The 27,139-nt window shown below is 36.4% G+C and overlaps 1 protein-coding gene across 1 annotated transcript in view; it reads left to right on the top strand.

Moving 5' to 3' along the window:
• Positions 1 to 14,608, top strand: part of ldlrad3 (low density lipoprotein receptor class A domain containing 3) — a 91,532-nt gene extending 76,924 nt beyond the window's left edge. The window contains exons 5-6 of the mRNA XM_079411949.1: positions 9,892 to 10,276; positions 13,710 to 14,608. Coding sequence (XP_079268075.1) covers positions 9,892 to 10,276; positions 13,710 to 13,887 — 563 coding nt within the window. The 3' untranslated portion in view covers positions 13,888 to 14,608. The remainder of the gene's footprint in view (positions 1 to 9,891; positions 10,277 to 13,709) is intronic.
• The last annotated feature ends 12,531 nt before the right edge of the window (positions 14,609 to 27,139 follow it).

Below are 27,139 nucleotides of genomic sequence, written 5' to 3'. Positions count from 1 at the left end.
TAATAAAATATTGTTCATTTTAAGGTTCAAGTATTAAGGATTTTATTCCCATTATCCACACATAAAACCCCAGTTCACGCTGATGGGCTATTTGGTATTATTGTCTTATATGTCACCGCAGTTGTTCTTTAAAATAAAACCATTTGCGTGTTTGTCCTATGTTTTACTGAACTACAGGGAATGATCATAATTTCCTAAGTTTGTGCTTATCCACCGATCCTAAAATAATGAATGGGCAAAGAATAATATACAAACAGACAATGTACAAAATAGCAAAAAACACAATATATAATATAGACAATTATGTACAGTTATGCACATATCTATATATCTATATATATTGTGTTTTTTGCTATTTTGTACATTGTCTATTTTGTATATTTGTATATTATTCTTTTTATTATCTGTGTCTTGTCTTGTCGCTGTCATTCTGTTGCACTGTGGAGCTACTGTCACTAAAACAAGGAGTAAAAGATCCTGTCTCCCTAATCCCTCATTTAAGATAAAACAATGTTATAAGCATGAGTGTGCAATTGGTTCATCACTTGCCTTTGGTTGTCACAGTTATGTATACAACAGAAATAAAAATTCAAAACATATAACATCACACAAAAACGCTTAGCCGACATCAAACTGGTGGGCTTGCTCACCCATTTGATGGGCCAGCGGCGCTGACGTAGGAGGAAAAGGTGAGGTTGTCCGGCCGGGACTTTCGCGACATCCGATGGGAGATCAATACTCACGAGTCGGATGTTTAAGCCTTGCCGGTGATGGACTGAAAGCTAATTTCTTGACCGACCGGATGTGTGGCTTTCGACGAGGGTTTGATATTGTGGCTTGAGCAGACGAAAAATGAAAGTCTGTCTTGGCTGGGAGGCTCTCGCCGACGCCCGACGGGGGCACAATACTCACGGTGTCGGACGGGTAAGCCTGCTGAGCGTGGGACTTGAAAAGGTAAGGTTGTCTGGCCGGAATAGCTCTCACCGGCGTCCGTCAGGAGATCTGGCTCGCTGAGTCGGACAAGTGAAGACAGAAAGGTAGAGTTTGTGTGGTCGGGAGACCTCGCCGACATCTGTCTGGAGACTGGCACTCGCAGCATGGATGGGTAAGTCTCGCCGGCCGTAGGATGGAAAAGGTAAGCTTGTCTGGCTAGGGGGCTGTCGCCGGCGTCTGACGGGAGCTCAATGCTCGCTGTGTCAGATGGCTAGGCCTTGCTAGGCGTGAGACTAGAAAAGGTAAGGTTGTCTGGCCGGGAGGCTTTCCCGGCATCCGTCGGGAGATCAAGACTCGCTGTGACGGACAGGTATGGTTGCCATACCTGATATATATCAGTATTTGACGTCAATGTGACGTTGGCTTGAGACGTTGGATTTTGGTTAGTTAATGCCACAACCTAAAATAACTGAAGATCAACGTCAAATGATGTTAGAATTTGACGTTGTGTGGACGTTACCATTATGACGTCTACGCGACGTTGGGTTTTGGTTGCCATACCTGACAACTATATATCAGTATTTGATGTCAATGTGACGTTGGCTTAAGACGTTGGCTCGACGTTGGATTTTGGTTACTTCACAACACAACCTAAAAACAACAAAATATCAACGTCAACAGACGTCTGTCTTGGACGTCAAATAAGTTTGTCATTAGACGTTGGCTTGACATTGAATTTTGGTCACCTGACGTCGCGACCTTAATCTAACCTAATATTAACATCATTTGACGTTGTGTGCCTGCTGGGAGGGTATGGTTCATCTTTACACTTCTTCTTCATCCTCACTTGTGGTACTAGAATCTCCATCATTTGTCAATGTTTGTGACTTCCAGTTGGGTGCATAAACCTAGTCCTGGTAATGTACATTTTGATTACTCTTCAAATTAAATGTTTCATCATCTTGACATCTTAGCATTTCCATTTGCCTAGCTGTGGCTTTGACAACTAGTGACCTCAGTATAGGAAGTACACAGCAAAACAGTAATCCTTCTATTAATACTGCAACTCCTAAAAACATTCCTAATTTAGCTATCCATGCTCCCCATGCTCTTAACTTTAGATCAAACATTTGACTGCATTACACACTGCAACACCTAGACAGACCAGGGACTTATGTGAGGATCCTGTTTGTGGACTTCAGCTCGGCCTTCAAGACACTATCATTCAAGACCTCCTCCTTCCCAAACTAACCTCCGTCTGTCAGTGGATCAACAGCTTCCTGACAGACAGGCAGCAGCAAGTGAGGCTGGGAAAATACACATCCAGCACCCGCACCATCAGCACTGGAGCTCCTCAGGGCTTTGTTCTCTCCCCACTGCTCTTCTCCCTCTACACCAACGACTACACATCTAAAGACCCCTTGTCAAGCTCCTGAAATTTGCAGATGACACCACACCAGACGACTGAACGGCCTAATTCAGGATGGTGAAGAGTCTGCTTACAGACAGGAGGTTAAGGAGCTGGCTGTCTGGTGCAGACTTAACAACCTGGAGCTCAACACGCTCAAAACTGTGGAGATGATTGTGGACTTCAGGAGAAACCACCCTGCTCTCCCCCCACTGAACATCATGAACAGCACTGTGACTGCAGTAGAGTCATTCAGGTTCCTGGGCACCACTATTTCTCACGACCTGAAGTGGAACATTCACACTGACTCTATTGTGAAAAAGGCCCAGCAGAGGTTGTACTTCCTTGTAGGAAGAGGTTGTAGGAAGTTCCACCTGCCACAGGAGCTGCTGAAACAGTTCTACTCTGCCATCACTGAATCCATCCTCTGCACTTCAATAACTGTCTGGTTCAGCTCAGCTACCAAATCTGACCTCAGAAGACTACAGAGGGTAGTCCGGACTGCTGAGCGAATCATTGGTACAACCCTCCCCACTCTCCAAGAGCTGTACTTATCCAGAGTGAGCAAAAGGGCTGGTAAAATCACTCTGGACCCCTCACATCCAGCACACTCCCTCTTTGAACTGTTGCCGTCTGGTCGACGCTACAGAGCTCTGTGCACCAGAACGACCAGACACAGAAACAGTTTCTTCCCTCAGGCAATCCATCTCATGAACACTTGAACTCTTAACAATAAACATGAAACACACAACACTATCATACTTTTTATTTTATTTTACACACATACTTATTACATTTCAAATTTGCACCTAACATACCTGTACATACCGAATTGTCTATTTTGTATGTTGTGTTTGTGCTATTTGGCACATTGTCCATTTCTGTATATTTGTACATTATTTATTTTTTATTTATTTTTTTATTATCTGTGGCCTGTCCTGTTGCTGTCATTCTGTCGCACTGTGGAGCTACTGTCACTAAAACAAATTCCTCGTATGTGCAAACATATCTGGCAATAAAGCTAATTCTGATTCTGATTCTGAAAGACAATATTTTATCCTTTCGACACAGAATCAGCTCCATCATGCTATCCTGAAAAGAAAGTTAGATGTGGGGTGGACAGAGCAAGCTTGCTTGCTTTGCCTTCCCATGTAATGCGCTGCGCAAGTGTGGCACTGTTTTTCTTTATGCCAGGAAACTTAACCAAATTCATCCATGGTCATTATTTTACTGGGAATAATTTGCCCTGTGGGCCCACATATTAAAATATGCATACAGCTGTTTTGGCAAAATTATTAATTTGCCTCAGTGTCTCATCAGACACCTTCTTCACTCTATACAACACCATCTTTCACACCCTTTCACACTCTTTCACACACCCCTTATGGGCAAAACCTATTTTTCTCTGTGAGACCTCAGCAGATTGTGAACTGAATGATTTTAGCTGTGGAATGTCATGGATTCTAAGTAGGATAACATGAACTTCTTTTTCATTACACTCTATTGAGCGTAGACCTGGTAGCATTCCACATAGTTTCTGGATGTCATATTATGCAACTGGACAACGTCAGTCACCATAAATAAATAATAAATTTAATATCGCAGTATAAACCTCTTTTTTCCTCTAACACAATATAATAGATTAATTTGTTTAGAATAATTGTCTGGTTTGTGCAATTGAGAGAGCTGCAATTTCTCAGATGTCACTTGTGTAATTTAAAGTTTATTCATCACATACTTTTTGTTATTGCTCATGAGCTACTTTGAGAAGAGGATTGGAGATCTCTGTATAATCTAGGATCAACATTTCTATCTTGTTACCCCCAGTAATGATAGCATTTATGATGTCATGATTTTGGATCTTTGGAGTAAATTTGTATTTTTGTTTTATAACAAAATGGAGTGACCGATATTTTTATTTTATCAGTCATATGTTTTTATTAGTTATTAGTTATGTACCCCTTTTTTATTTATTTATTTTATTTTATTTTTCTTTCCCCCAAAGAGTTCAGCATTGTTGTCAATAATTAAATTGTGCATTTTCCCCTAGTTGGTTAATGAAATAGCCCTCACTATGCCAAATCCAGCTCCATTTTATGTGATTGGTGAGTCAAGCACCCACTTCTGTCTGTCAAAATTCCTTTTTCTTTAAGACATAAGGCTGGAATGGTACCTACTGAAAAGCAGTCTAAGAATGTTAGTTAAAACACAGAATTCAGAGAACTGCTGTGAGACCAGTGAATAATCAAGATTAATACAGTTAATAAAATAACAAACTTTGAAACAGTCTCTATAGTGATCAAATAAATATGCAGCACCTGTGCACACAAAGGGAAGGGATGGAAGCCCTTCTGTTTAGATCACCAGTCTGTTGAAGCTGTTTGGTTGTTGCACTGGGTCGTCAGTCTGTGATGGCACTCAAAGGCCTGATGTTTTGGTGTATGGTCTCCGTTGTTCTCTGACTCTCCTCATTCTGGATTTTGATTTATCCTGCCAGTTTTGCATTTCAGGATGTTCTCATTACCCTTAGGAAAAGTCTCAAGTAAAAGATTCACCTTTTTCTGCTTTAAGTCAGCCTTTCTCCATGTTGATGTGTGCCCTCCTCTTTCAGGAGAGGAGTTGACAATCCATCAGCCCCTCCCTCTTCTTCTTTCTGCATCTGTGTCTCTGCTTCTTCGCCGCATTGTTAGACAGACTCCAGTTCTTTGCTTCCTTTTGTCAAGGCTCTGTTCCAGAAGCCATCTGAATTTTCTCTTTTTTAACGTTCATTTTTTTGAACCTTTATAAACTCTGGCTAAATTGTGTCTGAGCAATCAGCTCATTATCTATATTTTTACTTTTCAATCATCTCTTTCAATGGTTCCTTAATAAAAAAGGTTAAATAAAAATAAATAAATAAAATAAATGAAAAAGGTCATTTGGTTAAAAACAACAGTTCCCTTATTCTATTTTAGTCAAGCAAGTTCTTCATTGCAGAAAAACAGCAAGCAGTTTTTTCTTTGCAAACTACAGAAAGCAGCTACCTTTATTATCTAAGTATAATACAATAAAACAAAATAATCCTTCATTCTACAGTACAACAGCATGACATTCGTATGGTAAAACTAAAGACTTCAATCATAATTTTTCTTCAATAATTGCATACATGGTTCCGAATAATCTAGTAATGGTGAATGAATTTTCCCAACCAACATAAGATAATTCATTTTTATCTTATTTTGTTATTTAATCAACAAGTTCCATTATTACTGTAAAATGTCCTATAGCTTTTGAATTAAAATTTCTGTGAACTTGGTCACCCAATCTTGCTCTCATTCAACATTTCACTACACAAGTTATCTTTAGTTAACTCAAACCCAAATCTTTGAAACTCTGTAATGTATTTACTTTCACACTGTCTCCCAGGGATAACACGATACACATTTTAGACGTCTTCAGATATAAGTGCAATATTGCATGTGCAATATTTTTATTAATCTATTAAGACATGTCATTATGATAATAAACGTATATCTTATTTTAATTAATCTATTATTATTTAAATCATCTGCAATGTCGATATCTTGGAACAATTTTTATTTTTATTTATTTTTAAATAACACTCATTCTTTGTATCTTTTTTAGATATAGGGCTCATACACTCTTTCACTCTTCTCCAGCCTAACACCAGCCGCGCCCATCTCCGCTGCCTGACAACACTCACATGATGGTCCAGGAGGGGTGCACACCTCTGGTCCACCAGATACAGAGCTTATTTCCTCATACAGCCACAATCACTCACACAGACACATACATTAAAATAGACTACACTACACTCTTCCTGAGTGACCTGTCAGTTCTACTCGCTCTTTCACTGATACACTTCCTCGACACAGTAAAAAAGCAGCACAATGCAGGAATTTTTGCCTACCCATGCAGTAATTTTCCTTTCGCCAACAGAGCGGTAGCCAAAGGACTTTACGCGCATCTCTTTACTTTATCGGCTTAACGTTTATTGTTATCCTTCAAGGGCCACTTAACAATTAACACAGACCATTGCAATGTATTGTATATCTGCTTAACATTTACGTCATCCATCAAGGCCCTCTTGACAGTAAACACAGATTTTGCATGTATAATCTGCCTTTACTTACTGCTATCCATCAAATGCCCTCCTAACAGTAAAACAGATCTGTGCCTGCAATTATTTCTTCTGGAATCAAAACCCCCTTTCTTTTCTTTTTGTTCTTTAAATTTGGAAGATCAATTTTTAAGAGTTCTTACCACCAAAGGCTAACTGGCAAACAACACAAACTAATTATATAAGCATAAACCGCCTACCTTTTTAGTTGCCACTTCATTTGTGTTGCTCGTCAAGTAAGCCCAATGTGGTCTTTCACCCTCTGCTCCTTTCCAGTCCTGTTCATGATGCCAATTTGTGGTGTCTTCTGATGGCGCTGTGAGGAATCATTCTCAGAGTCTGGGAATTTCGATGCCAGAATTTAGATTTTATTATCAGAAACAATAAAACCGAGAGACACTGCAGAGAATCTCCTGAATCTGTATTCGTACCCTCTTATATACAGTTTTTTCCCCTAAGGCGTGTTCAAGACATTTCCTATATCGTTATTGTATACCTTTTTTTTGGCTATGTCTCCATCTGTTTCCTAGAGCAGACAATAGGCCCCAATTTATGTTACGTTAAAGGAAGAGACCCTATCATGTCAAAACAGGATGTGCAGCTTCACCTTAAACCATACGTCTGCACATTCCATTCTTCTGCAGGCCTCTACACATAGGCAGATACAATTTTATAATAGTAGAATAACTTGATATATAAATGTCTATATTCACATTGATTACATATGATTAATTTGTATTTTGATTAATAAAACTCTTCTTCAAATCCAAAAGCACCCCTTAAAGGGGTCATCGGATGCAAAATTCACTTTACATGTTGTTTGAATGTAAATGTGTGTTGGAAGTGTGTGTACACATCCATCTAATGATATAAATCCACCTGGTGTTTTTTTTTTTAAATCCCTATTTTAAAATCCCCTTTCTCAAATCAGGCGGTTCTGAGATTTCTGTCAGAATTATGTAGTTTCTGCACAGGCCGCACCTACGATAGTTGGTTAACAAGGCCGTCTTACCTTAGACCCGCCCTGAGTGAGCTATGAGCTGTCTGTCATTGTGTCGACTTTGGTACAGGGGAAGACAAGAATGTCTCCGATTAAGTGATTGAGGTGTTTTGTTGTTGGATGTAATAATGAAAATAGTCGTCATTTACTCCCGACATCTGAGATGCAGAGGATTAACGTTACTTTCGTTTTTGATGGGAATGTGTCGATCCCCGATCTGCGTAAATATGTCTGTTCACGCGAATCATTCTTGATCCAGCTTCAACTACAGAAGAAGTAAGTACAAGGGTTTTTTTTATGAATCTTTGCAAATCGCCTTTCCTAATAATGTGCTAATTAGCAAGTTTCGCAGCTGAAATTTACAGTCTGCTCGTCACCCCACAGAAGAGAGGGGTGGGGTGAGCAGCGCTCATTAGCATTTAAAGGAACATGGACTAATACAGCTTGCTCAGAACAGAGCTGATTTTGACAGGGTAAAACAGGGTATTTTTTTACACTACCATTGAGAAATTTTAAACAAAGTATACTTTTCATTAAGACCCTAAAGAATCATATCAACTTGTGGAAAATTGGCATCTGATGACCCCTTTAATAGGGCACTATTTGAGGCAATACCCAGTGGTGTCCAAAATCATAGTGGATGTTATCAATTACACTCATTCAATCCCACAATGCTTCGCAATAATGAGTGTACAACCGATGTACACTAAATAATATTCAAAATGCACTGTGAGGGTGTATAGAGGGCAATTTCGAACACAGCACTGGATCATCTGAGATTGTGGAGACCATTTTGAATGTAAGAGATCCTTTAACCAGCTGTAAGCTTTTAAGTGACATTCGTTTGTCCATTGTGCAGGAATCACAACTTAGACCCAGTTCACTGGCAGGTTGGTTTAGTTCCTTTAAGATTTTTTTTTTTCACGGCACAGCTCCAGATTAAGGTATACGTGGTAGCTATTTCTTGTCATTGTCATCCTTTTTTTTTTTGAGAAATTAAAAGCTACACACTGCATCAGTTAGGGTTAAAATAATTTTTGCCAATCATGCAACATGCCATGATGATTTAATACTAGTATTTGCTTATTTAAATCCACACTCACAAACACACACATATATAGGAGCCTTGGTTTGGATCATTATTGCAGAGATTAATATGTCTCTGGCATGTATGTTTTGCAACAATTCTTTGATCCCTAACTGATGCAGTGTGTGTAACTTTTTCACCCATCATTCCAGGATGATTTTTATTGCCAATAAAAGATCTTGGCCAAAGATTAAAGGGGTCTTATTATGCTTTTTCACTTTTTGAATTTTAGTTAGTTTGTAGTGTGTATGTTTGGGCATAAAAAAGATCTACAAAGTTACAAATCTCAAAGTCAACTCCAAAGGGAGATATTTGTTTTTTTTAAAATCCCTTTTCAAGAACTACAACGAATGGTTGGGGGGGTGAGGGGCAAGCTCATGGTTAGAATGCTTGGTTGATTGCATCAGACAAGATGATGACGAAGAAGAAGTGCTGCTGTAGCGTCAGTTTTCGTAAGTTATTACACATGCACCTGAATAGCCTAATTATGTATATAAATGTTACAATTATGAAAAAGTTTTTGTAAATTGCTGACAGTACAATTCTGGACAATACTGGATGTAATCTGCAGAATTTACACTTCAACTATGAGACTACAGTGTTTCCCATACATTGATTTATTTGTGGCACCCACCACAATATCAAAACTGACTGCCACAAATAGATTTTCCAAAAGGCTTTGACTTTGTTGAATAAACATGAGCACTGCACATTTAAAAATCGAAAGTGGATACTGTACTTCAGAATCACAGATTCTAGCCTATTTCTTGGAATATATGACCATAATAAGAATTTTCACTGGATATTGTCACCTGAACAGGTTAGTAACAAGTCTGCCTCTTTTGTTCTGACCAACTGAGGAAAACACATTACAATAAGTCGCACTACAAATGGTGATTTAATCTAATGATGGGGGCATGCTCGATTTTCCCCCGAATTCCTACCAGTACCACTCAAACATTATTGTCTGTTTCATAATAATGCCTCCAGAAAACATTATTATAGGCTTACCACTTGCTCAAAAATTGATTTCAGATTATTTTTAACCAAAAAATAAAAAAGGTATGGACTGCAGCTTTTAGTTTTTTTTATTTAAATCCAGATTTAATAATAATTTTATTATTATTTAACTCAACTTCAGTCTCATTTATTACAAATCACTTACTGTTTAGTTTGTATTTATAGTGGGTACATCTTTTTTTTCTTTTTTCTTTTTTATAATGTCAGATCTTTTTCTACATTTAATGTAATATTAAAACCTTTGGGAAAACAAACAAACAAACAAAAATTAACCTAGTAATGTCAGTGATAGGAATTTTAAAATTATTTTCTATTCCTCTCAGAATCCCCTGGACAGGACTTTGTGACACTGGACTATCGACTACGCTATTACCCCAGTATCACGTATGGAGTTATAGGCAGTGCCATCATCTTTGTCCTGGTAGTAGCATTGTTGGCCCTTGTCCTGCACCATCAGAGAAAGCGAAGTGTCTTGCTGCCACAGGGGGTCTACAGAGGTGCTTGCCACCAACCACTCCTGCTCTCCCGGCTTGTCATACTGGACAGAGGACATGCCCATCCTGGAAGCCATGACCTTTCACCCCAGTGTTCATCCTCAACAGAGGCATTCAGCTCAGTCCATAGTCTCCAGTTGCTCTCTCTTTCACAGTATCCAAGAACTGCAATAGACTTGCCACCATCATACTCGCAGGCTGTACTGGATGTTGGGTATGCTTACAAATACAAATGCTAAGAATAGTGGTCGACCAACATGATATTCTTTATTTTTTTTATGGCCGATGCCAATATCTTAGAGAGTAAGGTGGCCAATGGCTAATATAAAACTGAAATATAGGATCACTATTTAATTTAAAGGTAGTAAATAACACATGCTGTTAGAGATGCGCGGATGAGCTGAAACGTCACCTGAATCTGAATCATTTAAAACATAGCGGGGTGGTGATGGCGCAGTGGATAAGACACAAATCACAGTGGATTCGAACCCGGGTCTCTCACACCAAAGGCATTTTGGTGTGAGAGACCCGGGTTCGAATCCACTGTGAGACACCAATGTGTCCCTGAGCAAGGCACTTAACCCCTAGTTGCTCCCCTAGTTGCTCCAAATAAATGCATTTAAAACATAGCGGGGTGGTGATGGCGCAGTGGATAAGACACATGCCTTTGGTGTGAGAGACCCGGGTTCGAATCCACTGTGAGACACCAATGTGTCCCTGAGCAAGACACTTAACCCCTAGTTGCTCCAGAGGCGTGCGACCTCTGACATATATAGCAATTGTAAGTCGCTTTGGATAAAAGCGTTAGCTAAATGTATAAATGTTCAAATTTTAGAAAATATTTGCATCGTTAATGATTTACCTCATCCACCCGCGACCCACTCGCAAACAATTAGAATGTTTTTTTTTTTTATTACCCGACCTGCGGATTATCCGCAGTGCCCATGGATATAACCGCCATCCACGCATCACTAACATGCTGCAATGAAATGTGTATTTTCACATGATATTTACTAAATTAGAAATAACATAGATTTATACTTTAGATAACTTCATATTTTAGCAAACAAATACATATAGATTATGGAATTATATTCTGTAATTAATATAGTACTTTTAAAGAAATTGTTAAAAACATGAATTAAAAGAAAGTAAACACAATGCATACTCTAACCAACAGTGAACTCTACAATGTGGTAAATCTGATAACTGGACATAGCTGGATTATCTATATGAGAATGTATTTGCATTTGCCTTTTTTCATTAATAATATAAAGATTTTGATTGGCTGCAGATGTTTCCAGCGCAGGGCCCCTGAGAATTTGCTCATTGGCAAAACGTTGGCCCCTTAGCACTGGCCCTGCACGGGCAGCCCTCACTTAGCCTCCAGGAAGCCTAAATGCTGTTTTATTGAAAATAATCAAGTTTGAAGTCACCGTTATGGAGGTAAGCGCTTGCTTTAGTTGGGTTCCTGACCCATGACTTTTTTTAAACTTTATGTTTCTGAAGCATATTTGTTATAGGAGAAGTTGCAAGAAAAAAAACTGATATCAATCAGTCATCATGTAGTAGCCTGATCTCTGCCAGAGTTTGTTCTCAAAGAACATTATTCAGATTTTATTATTTAACATAATAGAGAATAGGTTTTGTTCATCAGTAGACTCACACAGATATCAAGATTCAGCGTATGATCCTCAACAATGGTTATAGTCAACAAAATATTCAGATCAACTCTGAACATCACAAAACAAGCTTTTCATTGATTGTCACCATTATTGAGGTTCATATGCTGAATCTTGATATTTCTGTGCGTCTACGTGATCTTGTCCAAATTATTTCTGCATAACGGCTTAAAAACATTCAAAATATTGAAGCAGGACAAATTTTCATGCAGTGGTATTCTAAGGCTACGATAAAGAGAAATTATTAAAACCAAATAATGACTTCAGGGATCAGCTTCTGGAGGAAATCAGTGCATCAGGACTAACACATGTGCTTCAGAAACATTAAACTTAGGAACTCAAGGGGCAAGAGCCCAACTAAAGCAAGTGCATACCTCCATAACGGTGACTTCAAACTTTATTATGTTCAATAAAACAGCACTTAGGCTTCCTGGAGGCCAGTGCAGGCTTGTTTGCAGGGTTTCCTTGGATCCTTGATTTTTACAATGTCGAATGGACACGGCTGATGAAAAAATATATATTAAATTCTCATAATATAAAGTCAAACTCTATAATACTTTTCATTTACCGTTTACTTTCTTTAATGGTTTAAAAAGTCAGGCGGAGTCTGTAGCCTCTGTGCTGACAGACATACAGGCAGACAGACAGATAGACAGATAGACAGATAGATAGATAGATAGATAGATAGATAGATAGATAGATAGATAGATAGATAGATAGATAGATAGATAGATAGATAGATAGATAGCTGTAAAAATTTTTAAAAATACATTTATTTTTTTCAAAATTTGTAAAGGTCTCAGCTCTCTGCTTTCACCAGATAAGCCACTTTTCCACCGAAATTACCTGGAACAATTTGTCCCAGGAACTTTTTTCCCGCAGACCTGTTGCTGTCTGCGTTTCCATCATGGTCTAAAGTACCATGAAATATAGGCAAATAGTCTGGTGACATAGGTCTGTGCGTGTTTCTCAATACAAAGTACCCAAATTTCAGACTTGCGTCCTCGGTAGTTCGGACTTTGCGAGTTTGACTCGGGTGTGTGAACTCCCGTTGACGGGACGATGCAAGTCCGGTAATTCTGCAAATGGAACAGCAGCGTACTTGATGACGTCAGTCAGCTCGCCTTGGCTACTGCAATTTTCCTCACTGTATTTACAATAAGACGAAATATGATATCAAACACCTCTTTTTGTTTTCATTTAAACATATTAATAGGCGCAGAAATGTAGTTCAGGGAACGTGCATACATTACAATGAAACAAAATATTATATCAAACAGTATATAACAGCATAACTCTTTTTCATTTTAACATTAATAGATTAATAAAATAATACAATAAAGACCAAAGATCACCTGTTAGGTTTACTCAAAAGGAATTATAGTCTATCTTATGTTGAACAACTACAGAGACTTCAGAGCCAGCGGCAAATGTCAGAAGGACTAGCCGAGTTGAGGATGCTCTCGTCGGGAAACATGAGCACTGAGCACCCGCTGATCACGTGGAGCTCACGTCTCCAAAATCAGTGAAGCGCATTTTCAAATAGGCGCTGTCTTTATAAATAAACCACAGATTTGAGTTTTAAACAACTACATTCTCGCCTGAAATACTTTTATAACTACATTTCATGACACAATAGCAGTAATATTTAAAAAAATATATGCGAATAAATGGTGGATGAAATATGCTGTATGTTCAGCATCCAAGTTCCACCCTCAAAAGTTCCGGACCTTTGAAAAAGTCCTACCTTGTGAGCAGGGACTTTCTGAGGGGCAAATTTTTACCTGGAACTTTATTTAGATCCTGGTTCCTGCGGTGGAAACACAGAGTACCGACCCAAAGTCCCTAGTTCCTGGGGAAAGTTCCTGCGGTGGAAACAGAGCTATAATTAATAATTTGTTTTGTCCTTTAACCATAATCATATATCTAATGTTTGAAGATTTTTTTTAATTATTTTTTTTGCAGCCGACCCGCATGGTTTGATCTCCCACCTCCTCCTTACCCTCCGGAGACTACTACAGCTCAGTCTGAGAGAGAACCACCTGTATATGAGGACCCAGCTGAAACCACAGACTCAGCCAGAGCTGTATTATCGCAAACCTGGACCAACAGCACCAACACTGACACCAATTGTGCGGAGTAAAGCGTCTTAGCAGCCACCACTGTAAATTCAGAAGATATGGACTGCATGTACATTATGCAAAACTCTATGCAGAGTGTTCAGAAAGAAAAACATTGATGATGTAGATGTTTACAGATTCACCAAGTATGTGTAGGAGCATGCTAGTGCCATCATCGGGTGGCCAATTAACTGCATTACTCTTATCATAAGCAATGCCATTGGAAGCCAAAAAAGCACTATACAAATGGTGCTAATCCAGAATGAGCTTTTTACTACTGTTGCAAATGTACAATTGATACTCTAGTATGCTATGAGCATAGACTTTACCTACTAGTGATTTAAAGGTGTTAAACCTCATTCTTGTGAGTGGCAGTTTAAGTAAAAGAGATGTGCTCAATCATTTTCAAGATTTACATCAAGTTTTTTAATACTTACAGTTGTTTTAGTATTTAATTATCATGGATTTACGTAGAGTTCAGTGTTTATATTCCCTGTGAGTCTGATGTAAATTGGGAATGTAGAATGCCTCTTTGTCCATGGCTTAATGTTTATGAACATGATTAAGTTTATGAAGTGGACTAAGTACTTCAAGTATTTTATCCTCTAATTCTGCATTAACTGCTGATACTCAGCCTCTGCTCCAGAGTGTTGCACACATTTGATTTGTCTCACCCAGTCTTTCTACACACCCTAGTCATTATAGCTTAATAAAGGTGTCTACATATGGCTGGCACATGATATAACACCAGGATGTCAGAGTTATGTGATGAAGTTATAATTTTATTTATTTTTTTATTTTTTATTTTTTTGAGAATCTTTTTCATTGAGAAATGTATTATTTTGGTACAAATATTTTAGTTTATGCTATAGATCAGTGGTTTTCAAAGTTTTCAGGCAAAGTGTGACCTTCGATTATATCAGAGCACCAAACTACTACCTAATCCCAAACTCTCTTTAAACACAAGTTTAAGGACATGCACCAGTACAACATACACCAGATTTTGACTTTGAATATCAATAACCCAGTAGTTCATCCCAAGCAACATAAACCACACTAGTAACATTTGGAAATGTTGTCATCTAAAATACATTATTTTGCAAACAATTGTTAAACATTGCAATCCTATTTAAACACACTATTATCCATTAAATACATTTATATATTTGCAGGAGTGTAAAATACTTGAGTACTGTACTTAAGTATTTTGTGCTTGACTCAAGTACAATTTAAGCTGACTACTTGTACTTTTACCAGATTACATTTCTGAATGTCTGGTGCTCCTTACATTTTTGGATTTTATTTTCTTCCATCTTACATACATTAAATATGGTAAATGGAAGCTTTTTGTGCATCAAGTACACACATTTAAGCTTCAATTATAACTTTCATTAGGGCAATTTCTGGTTTCAAAATTCAAATCTGAGGAAGCATACGGAGTTAGCGAAGGGATTTAAAAAATAAATAAAAAATATTTTTTTATTCTCTCTTAGATTACTCACCCTCATGCTGTCCCAGGTTTATATATTGTGTTTTAAGATGAAAACAAAAACCTTTAGTCCATATAATGCATGTGTGCGAGACAGCTTCAAAATCGCATAAAGTGAACATAACAGTGAAGTTTAAAATATTTGTATTTTTCTTACACCTATCATTTCACTTCAGAAGACATTGATTCATCAACTAGGGTCTTATGGGTTACCACTTTGTGTAGTTTTTGAAGTTTCATCTTTGAACATCCTGTACACTTGCATTACATGGAGAGAGATGGATTATTTTTTTCTAAATATCTTTGTGTTCATCTGAAGGAAGTCATATACATATGGGATGGCATGAAGATGTGAATGATGGAGGATTCCTATAAGGACTCTTTAGTTGTTGTGTATATATATAATAAATACATACATATACATTAAATATGATTCCGAGTATGGGTCACCATACTTGGTCACATGTCATTTCACTTCACTTATATTGTTTTGTTTTCAAAATTTCAAAACAGCCTTTACACTCTGGAAATACAAATCAGATGAGTAGACAATGCCAGTTCAAGTTCTGAGACAGTCAGACAGCCTAGAATGCGTGCAAAGAAAGCTCCCTCATAATCACTATAGCTGGCACTCACTTCAGTTCATTGAGATCTCACCACATTCCGTTAATAAGCTCTACACTGCACAATGAATCTCTTATTTACATCATATCTACAATTTGTTATGATGAGATGATTCCTGACATTGCAGAACTCAGCACTTGACAAAAACTCGGCATTTTGATTGGTAAGTGGATTCTAACTTAAACACTTCTGGTCACTGCGTTCAAGAAATCAGCGGATATGTCTGTGAACGGCTACATTGCTCTTGCAAACTTTTGCAATGCCACTCTGAGGACATAAAAGCCCCTTCACTGATGAAGCAAACTCTGGCATCAAACCAGAGATTCCTGGAGGCAACAAAAGGTCTGAGAGGGGACATCAACGCCAAAAGGTTTGGTCACACCATCCTTGACATCAAAGAAATGTTTGGAAGGACTAAACATAAAAGACTAAAATAGGCATTCAAAACTATTTTTAATGTATGTATATTGTATTTTGTTATATATAGTGTTGTATGCATGATCAAACCAATCCAATATGCCTTGTTTCATATAAAAATAACGCATCTAGAAATTTTTCATGTTCTGTGAATGTTTTCAGCTCCAAGTTTTAGTTTTGGTCGCAGAATATTCTGATAAAAGGTAGGATAACATTCTCTAAAAACTTTCTAAAATGTTTATTGATAGCATTGTTAGAACACTATCCTCTAACGTTCTAAGAAAGCTTCCCATCACACTAGATGTGGACTTAAATTTTTCAGAAGTCAAATTTTGGTTAAAATACAGATTTTAATGTTTTAGAGCTTTTTTGCAGAGCAAGTTATGTTAGAGCTTCAGTGAACAGAATCACTAGTTTAGAGATTCTAAGAACACTAATTCTGTGTTAGTGCAACTAAACAAATGAAGAGAAAGCAAGGCCACAGATACTGAAAAGTTTCTTACTCAGTGAGAGAAACTTGGTTAATGCAATTTTAAGAGTAAAGCTTAAGTACATGAAAGATGTTTCTTTCTCATGAAATGTAATGCTATTTGCAATGCAGAAAACAGATTTTCACGTGTTAGAGCTTTTTTGCAGAGAAAGTCATGTTACAGCTTCAGTGAACAGAATCACTAATTTGGAGCTTCTAAGAACACTAACGCTGTGTTTAGAGCATCTAAGCAAATGCAGAGAAAGCAAGGCCACTGATGCTGAAAAGCTTCTTTCTCAGTGAGAGAAAGTTGGTTTATGCAATTTTAAGAGTAAAGCTTAAGTACATGAAAGCTGATTCTTTCTCATGAAGTGTAACGTTATTTGCAATGCAGAAGACAGATTTTCATGTTTTAGAGCTTATTTTGCAGAGCAAATCATGTTACAGCTTCAATAAGTCATGTTACAACTTCAGTGCACAGAATGACTAATTTTGAGCTTCTAAGAACACTAATACTGTGTTTAGCACAACTAAGCAAATAAAGAGAAAGCAAGGCCACAAATGCTGAAAAGCTTCATTCTCAGTGAGAGAAAGTTGGTTTATGCAATTTTAAGAGTAAAGCTGAAGTACATGAAAAATTATAATTTCTCATTAAATGAAATGTCATTTGCAATGCAGGAGACAGATTTTCATGTGTTAGAGTATTTTTGCAGAGCAAGTCATGTTATAGCTTCAATGCACATGTTAAAGTCATGTTCAAAGTCATGTAAGAACTTCATTAGTTTTAGACCTTTTTAAGAACATTAATGCTGTCTTAAGTGCAACTATGCAAATAAAAAGAAAGCAAGGCCACAGATGCTGAAAAGCTTCTTTCTCAGTGAGAGAAAGTTGGTTTATGCCATTTTAAGAGTAAAGCTGAAGTGCATGAAAAATGTTAATTTCTCATGAAATGTAATGTTATTTGCAATGCAGAAGACAGATTTTCATGTGTTAGAGTTTTTTTGCAGAGCAAGTCATGTTATAGCTTCAATGCACATAAATCACTGGTTTAGAGATTGTAAGAACACTAGTGCTGTGTTTAGTGCAACTGAGCAAATAAAGAGAAAGCAAGGCCACAGATGCTGAAAAGCTTCTTTCTCAGCGAGAGAAAGTTGGTTTATGCAATTTTAAGAGTAAAGCTGAAGTACATGAAAAATTATAATTTCTCATTAAATGAAATGTCATTTGCAATGCAGGAGACAGATTTTCATGTGTTAGAGTATTTTTGCAGAGCAAGGCATGTTAGATCTTCAATGCACATGTTAAGGTCATGTTCAAAGTCATGTAAGAACTTCATTAGTTTTAGATCTTTTTAAGAACATTAATGCTGTCTTAAGTGCAGCTATGCAAATAAAAAGAAAGCAAGGCCACACAGATGCTGAAAAGCTTCTTTCTCAGTGAGAGAAAGTTGGTTTATGCAATTTTAAGAGTAAAGCTGAAGTACATGAAAAATGTTAATTTCTCATGAAATTAAATGTTATTTGCAATACAGAAGACAGATTTTCATGTGTTAGAGTTTTTTTTGCAGAGGAAGTCATGTTATAGCTTCAATGCACATAATCACTGCTTTAGAGCTTGTAAGAACACTAGTGCTGTGTTTAGTGCAACTGAGCAAATAAAGAGAAAGCAAGGCCACAAATGCTGAAAAGCTTCTTTCTCAGTGAGAGAAAGTTGGTTTATGCAATTTTAAGAGTAAAGCTGAAGTACATGAAAAATTATAATTTCTCATTAAATGAAATGTCATTTGCAATGCAGGAGACAGATTTTCATGTGTTAGAGTATTTTTGCAGAGCAAGGCATGTTAGATCTTCAATGCACATGTTAAAGTCATGTTCAAAGTCATGTAAGAACTTCATTAGTTTTAGATCTTTTTAAGAACATTAATGCTGTCTTAAGTGCAGCTATGCAAATAAAAAGAAAGCAAGGCCACAGATGCTGATAAGCTTCTTTCTCAGTGAGAGAAAGTTGGTTTATGCCATTTTAAGGGTAAAGCTGAAGTGCATGAAAAATGTTAATTTCTCATGAAATTTAATGTTATTTGCAATGCAGAAGACAGATTTTCACGTGTTAGAGTTTTTTTGCAGAGCAAGTCATCTTATGGCTTCAATGCACATAAATCACTGGTTTAGAGCTTGTAAGAACACTAGTGCTGTGTTTAGTGCAACTAAGCAAATAAAGAGAAAGCAAGGCCACACAGATGCTGAAAAGCTTCTTTCTCAGTGAGAGAAAGTTGGTTTATGCAATTTTAAGAGTAAAGCTGAAGTACATGAAAAATGATAATTTCTCATTAAATGAAATGTCATTTGCAATGCAGGAGACAGATTTTCATGTGTTAGAGTATTTTTGCAGAGCAAGGCATGTTAGATCTTCAATGCACATGTTAAAGTCATGTTCAAAGTCATGTAAGAACTTCATTAGTTTTAGATCTTTTTAAGAACATTAATGCTGTCTTAAGTGCAGCTATGCAAATAAAAAGAAAGCAAGGCCACAGATGCTGATAAGCTTCTTTCTCAGTGAGAGAAAGTTGGTTTATGCCATTTTAAGAGTAAAGCTGAAGTGCATGAAAAATGTTAATTTCTCATGAAATGTAATATTTGCAATGCAGAAGACAGATTTTCATGTGTTAGAGTTTTTTTGCAGAGCAAGTCATGTTATAGCTTCAATGCACATAAATCACTGGTTTAGAGATTGTAAGAACACTAGTGCTGTGTTTAGTGCAACTGAGCAAATAAAGAGAAAGCAAGGCCACACAGATGCTGAAAAGATTCTTTCTCAGTGAGAGAAAGTTGGTTTATGCAATTTTAAGAGTAAAGCTGAAGTGCATGAAAAATGTTAATTTCTCATTAAATGAAATGTCATTTGCAATGCAGAAGACAGATTTTCATGTGTTAGAGTTTTTTTGCAGAGCAAGTCATGTTATAGCTTCAATGCACATAAATCACTGGTTTAGAGCTTGTAAGAACACTAGTGCTGTGTTTAGTGCAACTAAGCAAATAAAGAGAGAAAGCAAGGCCACACAGATGCTGAAAAGATTCTTTCTCAGTGAGAGAAAGTTGGTTTATGCAATTTTAAGAGTAAAGCTGAAGTGCATGAAAAATGTTAATTTCTCATTAAATGAAATGTCATTTGCAATGCAGAAGACAGATTTTCATGTGTTAGAGTTTTTTTGCAGAGCAAGTCGTGTTATAGCTTCAATGCACATAAATCACTGGTTTAGAGCTTGTAAGAACACTAGTGCTGTGTTTAGTGCAACTGAGCAAATAAAGAGAAAGCAAGGCCACAAATGCTGAAAAGCTTCTTTCTCAGTGAGAGAAAGTTGGTTTATGCAATTTTAAGAGTAAAGCTGAAGTACATGAAAAATGTTAATTTCTCATGAAATTAAATGTTATTTGCAATGCAGAAGACAGATTTTCATGTGTTAGAGTTTTTTTTGCAGAGGAAGTCATGTTATAGCTTCAATGCACATAATCACTGGTTTAGAGCTTCTAAGTACACTAGTGCTCTGTTTAGTGCAACTGAGCAAATAAAGAGAAAGCAAGGCCACAAATGCTGAAAAGCTTCTTTCTCAGTGAGAGAACGTTGGTTTATGCAATTTTAAGAGTAAAGCTGAAGTACATGAAAAATTAGAATTTCTCATTAAATGAAATGTCATTTGCAATGCAGGAGACAGATTTTCATGTGTTAGAGTATTTTTGCAGAGCAAGGCATGTTAGATCTTCAATGCACATGTTAAGGTCATGTTCAAAGTCATGTAAGAACTTCATTAGTTTTAGATCTTTTTAAGAACATTAATGCTGTCTTAAGTGCAGCTATGCAAATAAAAAGAAAGCAAGGCCACACAGATGCTGAAAAGCTTCTTTCTCAGTGAGAGAAAGTTGGTTTATGCAATTTTAAGAGTAAAGCTGAAGTACATGAAAAATGTTAATTTCTCATGAAATTAAATGTTATTTGCAATACAGAAGACAGATTTTCATGTGTTAGAGTTTTTTTTGCAGAGGAAGTCATGTTATAGCTTCAATGCACATAATCACTGGTTTAGAGCTTGTAAGAACACTAGTGCTGTGTTTAGTGCAACTGAGCAAATAAAGAGAAAGCAAGGCCACAAATGCTGAAAAGCTTCTTTCTCAGTGAGAGAAAGTTGGTTTATGCAATTTTAAGAGTAAAGCTGAAGTACATGAAAAATTATAATTTCTCATTAAATGAAATGTCATTTGCAATGCAGGAGACAGATTTTCATGTGTTAGAGTATTTTTGCAGAGCAAGGCATGTTAGATCTTCAATGCACATGTTAAAGTCATGTTCAAAGTCATGTAAGAACTTCATTAGTTTTAGATCTTTTTAAGAACATTAATGCTGTCTTAAGTGCAGCTATGCAAATAAAAAGAAAGCAAGGCCACAGATGCTGATAAGCTTCTTTCTCAGTGAGAGAAAGTTGGTTTATGCCATTTTAAGGGTAAAGCTGAAGTGCATGAAAAATTATAATTTCTCATTAAATGAAATGTCATTTGCAATGCAGGAGACAGATTTTCATGTGTTAGAGTATTTTTGCAGAGCAAGGCATGTTAGATCTTCAATGCACATGTTAAAGTCATGTTCAAAGTCATGTAAGAACTTCATTAGTTTTAGATCTTTTTAAGAACATTAATGCTGTCTTAAGTGCAGCTATGCAAATAAAAAGAAAGCAAGGCCACAGATGCTGATAAGCTTCTTTCTCAGTGAGAGAAAGTTGGTTTATGCCATTTTAAGGGTAAAGCTGAAGTGCATGAAAAATGTTAATTTCTCATGAAATTTAATGTCATTTGCAATGCAGAAGACAGATTTTCATGTGTTAGAGTTTTTTTGCAGAGCAAGTCGTGTTATAGCTTCAATGCACATAAATCACTGGTTTAGAGCTTGTAAGAACACTAGTGCTGTGTTTAGTGCAACTGAGCAAATAAAGAGAAAGCAAGGCCACAAATGCTGAAAAGCTTCTTTCTCAGTGAGAGAAAGTTGGTTTATGCAATTTTAAGAGTAAAGCTGAAGTACATGAAAAATGTTAATTTCTCATGAAATTAAATGTTATTTGCAATGCAGAAGACAGATTTTCATGTGTTAGAGTTTTTTTTGCAGAGGAAGTCATGTTATAGCTTCAATGCACATAATCACTGGTTTAGAGCTTCTAAGTACACTAGTGCTCTGTTTAGTGCAACTGAGCAAATAAAGAGAAAGCAAGGCCACAAATGCTGAAAAGCTTCTTTCTCAGTGAGAGAACGTTGGTTTATGCAATTTTAAGAGTAAAGCTGAAGTACATGAAAAATTAGAATTTCTCATTAAATGAAATGTCATTTGCAATGCAGGAGACAGATTTTCATGTGTTAGAGTATTTTTGCAGAGCAAGGCATGTTAGATCTTCAATGCACATGTTAAGGTCATGTTCAAAGTCATGTAAGAACTTCATTAGTTTTAGATCTTTTTAAGAACATTAATGCTGTCTTAAGTGCAGCTATGCAAATAAAAAGAAAGCAAGGCCACAGATGCTGATAAGCTTCTTTCTCAGTGAGAGAAAGTTGGTTTATGCCATTTTAAGGGTAAAGCTGAAGTGCATGAAAAATGTTAATTTCTCATGAAATTTAATGTTATTTGCAATGCAGAAGACAGATTTTCACGTGTTAGAGTTTTTTTGCAGAGCAAGTCATCTTATGGCTTCAATGCACATAAATCACTGGTTTAGAGCTTGTAAGAACACTAGTGCTGTGTTTAGTGCAACTAAGCAAATAAAGAGAAAGCAAGGCCACACAGATGCTGAAAAGCTTCTTTCTCAGTGAGAGAAAGTTGGTTTATGCAATTTTAAGAGTAAAGCTGAAGTACATGAAAAATGATAATTTCTCATTAAATGAAATGTCATTTGCAATGCAGGAGACAGATTTTCATGTGTTAGAGTTTTTTTGCAGAGCAAGTCATGTTATAGCTTCAATGCACATAAATCACTGGTTTAGAGATTGTAAGAACACTAGTGCTGTGTTTAGTGCAACTGAGCAAATAAAGAGAAAGCAAGGCCACACAGATGCTGAAAAGATTCTTTCTCAGTGAGAGAAAGTTGGTTTATGCAATTTTAAGAGTAAAGCTGAAGTGCATGAAAAATGTTAATTTCTCATTAAATGAAATGTCATTTGCAATGCAGAAGACAGATTTTCATGTGTTAGAGTTTTTTTGCAGAGCAAGTCATGTTATAGCTTCAATGCACATAAATCACTGGTTTAGAGCTTGTAAGAACACTAGTGCTGTGTTTAGTGCAACTAAGCAAATAAAGAGAGAAAGCAAGGCCACACAGATGCTGAAAAGCTTCTTTCTCAGTGAGAGAAAGTTGGTTTATGCAATTTTAAGAGTAAAGCTGAAGTACATGAAAAATGTTAATTTCTCATTAAATGAAATGTCATTTGCAATGCAGAAGACAGATTTTCATGTGTTAGAGTTTTTTTGCAGAGCAAGTCGTGTTATAGCTTCAATGCACATAAATCACTGGTTTAGAGCTTGTAAGAACACTAGTGCTGTGTTTAGTGCAACTGAGCAAATAAAGAGAAAGCAAGGCCACAAATGCTGAAAAGCTTCTTTCTCAGTGAGAGAAAGTTGGTTTATGCAATTTTAAGAGTAAAGCTGAAGTACATGAAAAATGTTAATTTCTCATGAAATTAAATGTTATTTGCAATGCAGAAGACAGATTTTCATGTGTTAGAGTTTTTTTTGCAGAGGAAGTCATGTTATAGCTTCAATGCACATAATCACTGGTTTAGAGCTTCTAAGTACACTAGTGCTCTGTTTAGTGCAACTGAGCAAATAAAGAGAAAGCAAGGCCACAAATGCTGAAAAGCTTCTTTCTCAGTGAGAGAACGTTGGTTTATGCAATTTTAAGAGTAAAGCTGAAGTACATGAAAAATTAGAATTTCTCATTAAATGAAATGTCATTTGCAATGCAGGAGACAGATTTTCATGTGTTAGAGTATTTTTGCAGAGCAAGGCATGTTAGATCTTCAATGCACATGTTAAGGTCATGTTCAAAGTCATGTAAGAACTTCATTAGTTTTAGATCTTTTTAAGAACATTAATGCTGTCTTAAGTGCAGCTATGCAAATAAAAAGAAAGCAAGGCCACACAGATGCTGAAAAGCTTCTTTCTCAGTGAGAGAAAGTTGGTTTATGCAATTTTAAGAGTAAAGCTGAAGTACATGAAAAATGTTAATTCCTCATGAAATTAAATGTTATTTGCAATGCAGAAGAAAGATTTTCATGTGTTAGAGTTTTTTTTGCAGAGGAAGTCATGTTATAGCTTCAATGCACATAATCACTGGTTTAGAGCTTCTAAGTACACTAGTCCTCTGTTTAGTGCAACTGAGCAAATAAAGAGAAAGCAAGGCCACAGATGCTGAAAAGCTTCTTTCTCAGTGAGAGAAAGTTGGTTTATGCCATTTAAGGGTAAAGCTGAAGTGCATGAAAAATGTTAATTTCTCATGAAATTTAATGTTATTTGCAATGCAGAAGACAGATTTTCACGTGTTAGAGTTTTTTTGCAGAGCAAGTCATCTTATGGCTTCAATGCACATAAATCACTGGTTTAGAGCTTGTAAGAACACTAGTGCTGTGTTTAGTGCAACTAAGCAAATAAAGAGAAAGCAAGGCCACACAGATGCTGAAAAGCTTCTTTCTCAGTGAGAGAAAGTTGGTTTATGCAATTTTAAGAGTAAAGCTGAAGTACATGAAAAATTATAATTTCTCATTAAATGAAATGTCATTTGCAATGCAGGAGACAGATTTTCATGTGTTAGAGTATTTTTGCAGAGCAAGTCATGTTATAGCTTCAATGCACATGTTAAAGTCATGTTCAAAGTCATGTAAGAACTTCATTAGTTTTAGACCTTTTTAAGAACATTAATGCTGTCTTAAGTGCAACTATGCAAATAAAAAGAAAGCAAGGCCACAGATGCTGAAAAGCTTCTTTCTCAGTGAGAGAAAGTTGGTTTATGCCATTTTAAGAGTAAAGCTGAAGTGCATGAAAAATGTTAATTTCTCATGAAATGTAATGTTATTTGCAATGCAGAAGACAGATTTTCATGTGTTAGAGTTTTTTTGCAGAGCAAGTCATGTTATAGCTTCAATGCACATAAATCACTGGTTTAGAGCTTGTAAGAACACTAGTGCTGTGTTTAGTGCAACTAAGCAAATAAAGAGAGAAAGCAAGGCCACACAGATGCTGAAAAGATTCTTTCTCAGTGAGAGAAAGTTGGTTTATGCAATTTTAAGAGTAAAGCTGAAGTGCATGAAAAATGTTAATTTCTCATTAAATGAAATGTCATTTGCAATGCAGAAGACAGATTTTCATGTTTTAGAGTTTTTTTGCAGAGCAAGTCGTGTTATAGCTTCAATGCACATAAATCACTGGTTTAGAGCTTGTAAGAACACTAGTGCTGTGTTTAGTGCAACTGAGCAAATAAAGAGAAAGCAAGGCCACACAGATGCTGAAAAGATTCTTTCTCAGTGAGAGAAAGTTGGTTTATGCAATTTTAAGAGTAAAGCTGAAGTACATGAAAAATGTTAATTTTTCATGAAATTAAATGTTATTTGCAATGCAGAAGACAGATTTTTATGTGTTAGAGTTTTTTTTGCAGAGGAAGTCATGTTATAGCTTCAATGCACATAATCACTGGTTTAGAGCTTCTAAGTACACTAGTGCTCTGTTTAGTGCAACTGAGCAAATAAAGAGAAAGCAAGGCCACAAATGCTGAAAAGCTTCTTTCTCAGTGAGAGAAAGTTGGTTTATGCCATTTTAAGAGTAAAGCTGAAGTGCATGAAAAATGTTAATTTCTCATGAAATGTAATGTTATTTGCAATGCAGAAGACAGATTTTCATGTGTTAGAGTATTTTTGCAGAGCAAGTCATGTTATAGCTTCAATGCACATGTTAAAGTCATGTTCAAAGTCATGTAAGAACTTCATTAGTTTTAGATCTTTTTAAGAACATTAATGCTGTCTTAAGTGCAGCTATGCAAATAAAAAGAAAGCAAGGCCACACAGATGCTGAAAAGCTTCTTTCTCAGTGAGAGAAAGTTGGTTTATGCAATTTTAAGAGTAAAGCTGAAGTACATGAAAAATGTTAATTCCTCATGAAATTAAATGTTATTTGCAATGCAGAAGAAAGATTTTCATGTGTTAGAGTTTTTTTTGCAGAGGAAGTCATGTTATAGCTTCAATGCACATAATCACTGGTTTAGAGCTTCTAAGTACACTAGTCCTCTGTTTAGTGCAACTGAGCAAATAAAGAGAAAGCAAGGCCACAGATGCTGAAAAGCTTCTTTCTCAGTGAGAGAAAGTTGGTTTATGCAATTTTAAGAGTAAAGCTGAAGTACATGAAAAATTATAATTTCTCATTAAATGAAATGTCATTTGCAATGCAGGAGACAGATTTTCATGTGTTAGAGTATTTTTGCAGAGCAAGGCATGTTAGATCTTCAATGCACATGTTAAGGTCATGTTCAAAGTCATGTAAGAACTTCATTAGTTTTAGATCTTTTTAAGAACATTAATGCTGTCTTAAGTGCAGCTATGCAAATAAAAAGAAAGCAAGGCCACACAGATGCTGAAAAGCTTCTTTCTCAGTGAGAGAAAGTTGGTTTATGCAATTTTAAGAGTAAAGCTGAAGTACATGAAAAATGTTAATTTCTCATGAAATTAAATGTTATTTGCAATGCAGAAGACAGATTTTCATGTGTTAGAGTTTTTTTTGCAGAGGAAGTCATGTTATAGCTTCAATGCACATAATAACTGGTTTAGAGCTTGTAAGAACACTAGTGCTGTGTTTAGTGCAACTGAGCAAATAAAGAGAAAGCAAGGCCACAAATGCTGAAAAGCTTCTTTCTCAGTGAGAGAAAGTTAGTTTATGCAATTTTAAGAGTAAAGCTGAAGTACATGAAAAATTATAATTTCTCATTAAATGAAATGTCATTTGCAATGCAGGAGACAGATTTTCATGTGTTAGAGTATTTTTGCAGAGCAAGGCATGTTAGATCTTCAATGCACATGTTAAAGTCATGTTCAAAGTCATGTAAGAACTTCATTAGTTTTAGATCTTTTTAAGAACATTAATGCTGTCTTAAGTGCAGCTATGCAAATAAAAAGAAAGCAAGGCCACACAGATGCTGAAAAGCTTCTTTCTCAGTGAGAGAAAGTTGGTTTATGCCATTTTAAGAGTAAAGCTGAAGTACATGAAA

The sequence above is a fragment of the Barbus barbus genome, assembly GCF_936440315.1.
Source record: "Barbus barbus genome assembly, chromosome: 48".
NCBI lineage: Eukaryota > Metazoa > Chordata > Actinopteri > Cypriniformes > Cyprinidae > Barbus > Barbus barbus.
Note: the sequence above shows the minus strand (reverse complement) of the source record. Positions and strands in the feature narration are given on the sequence as shown.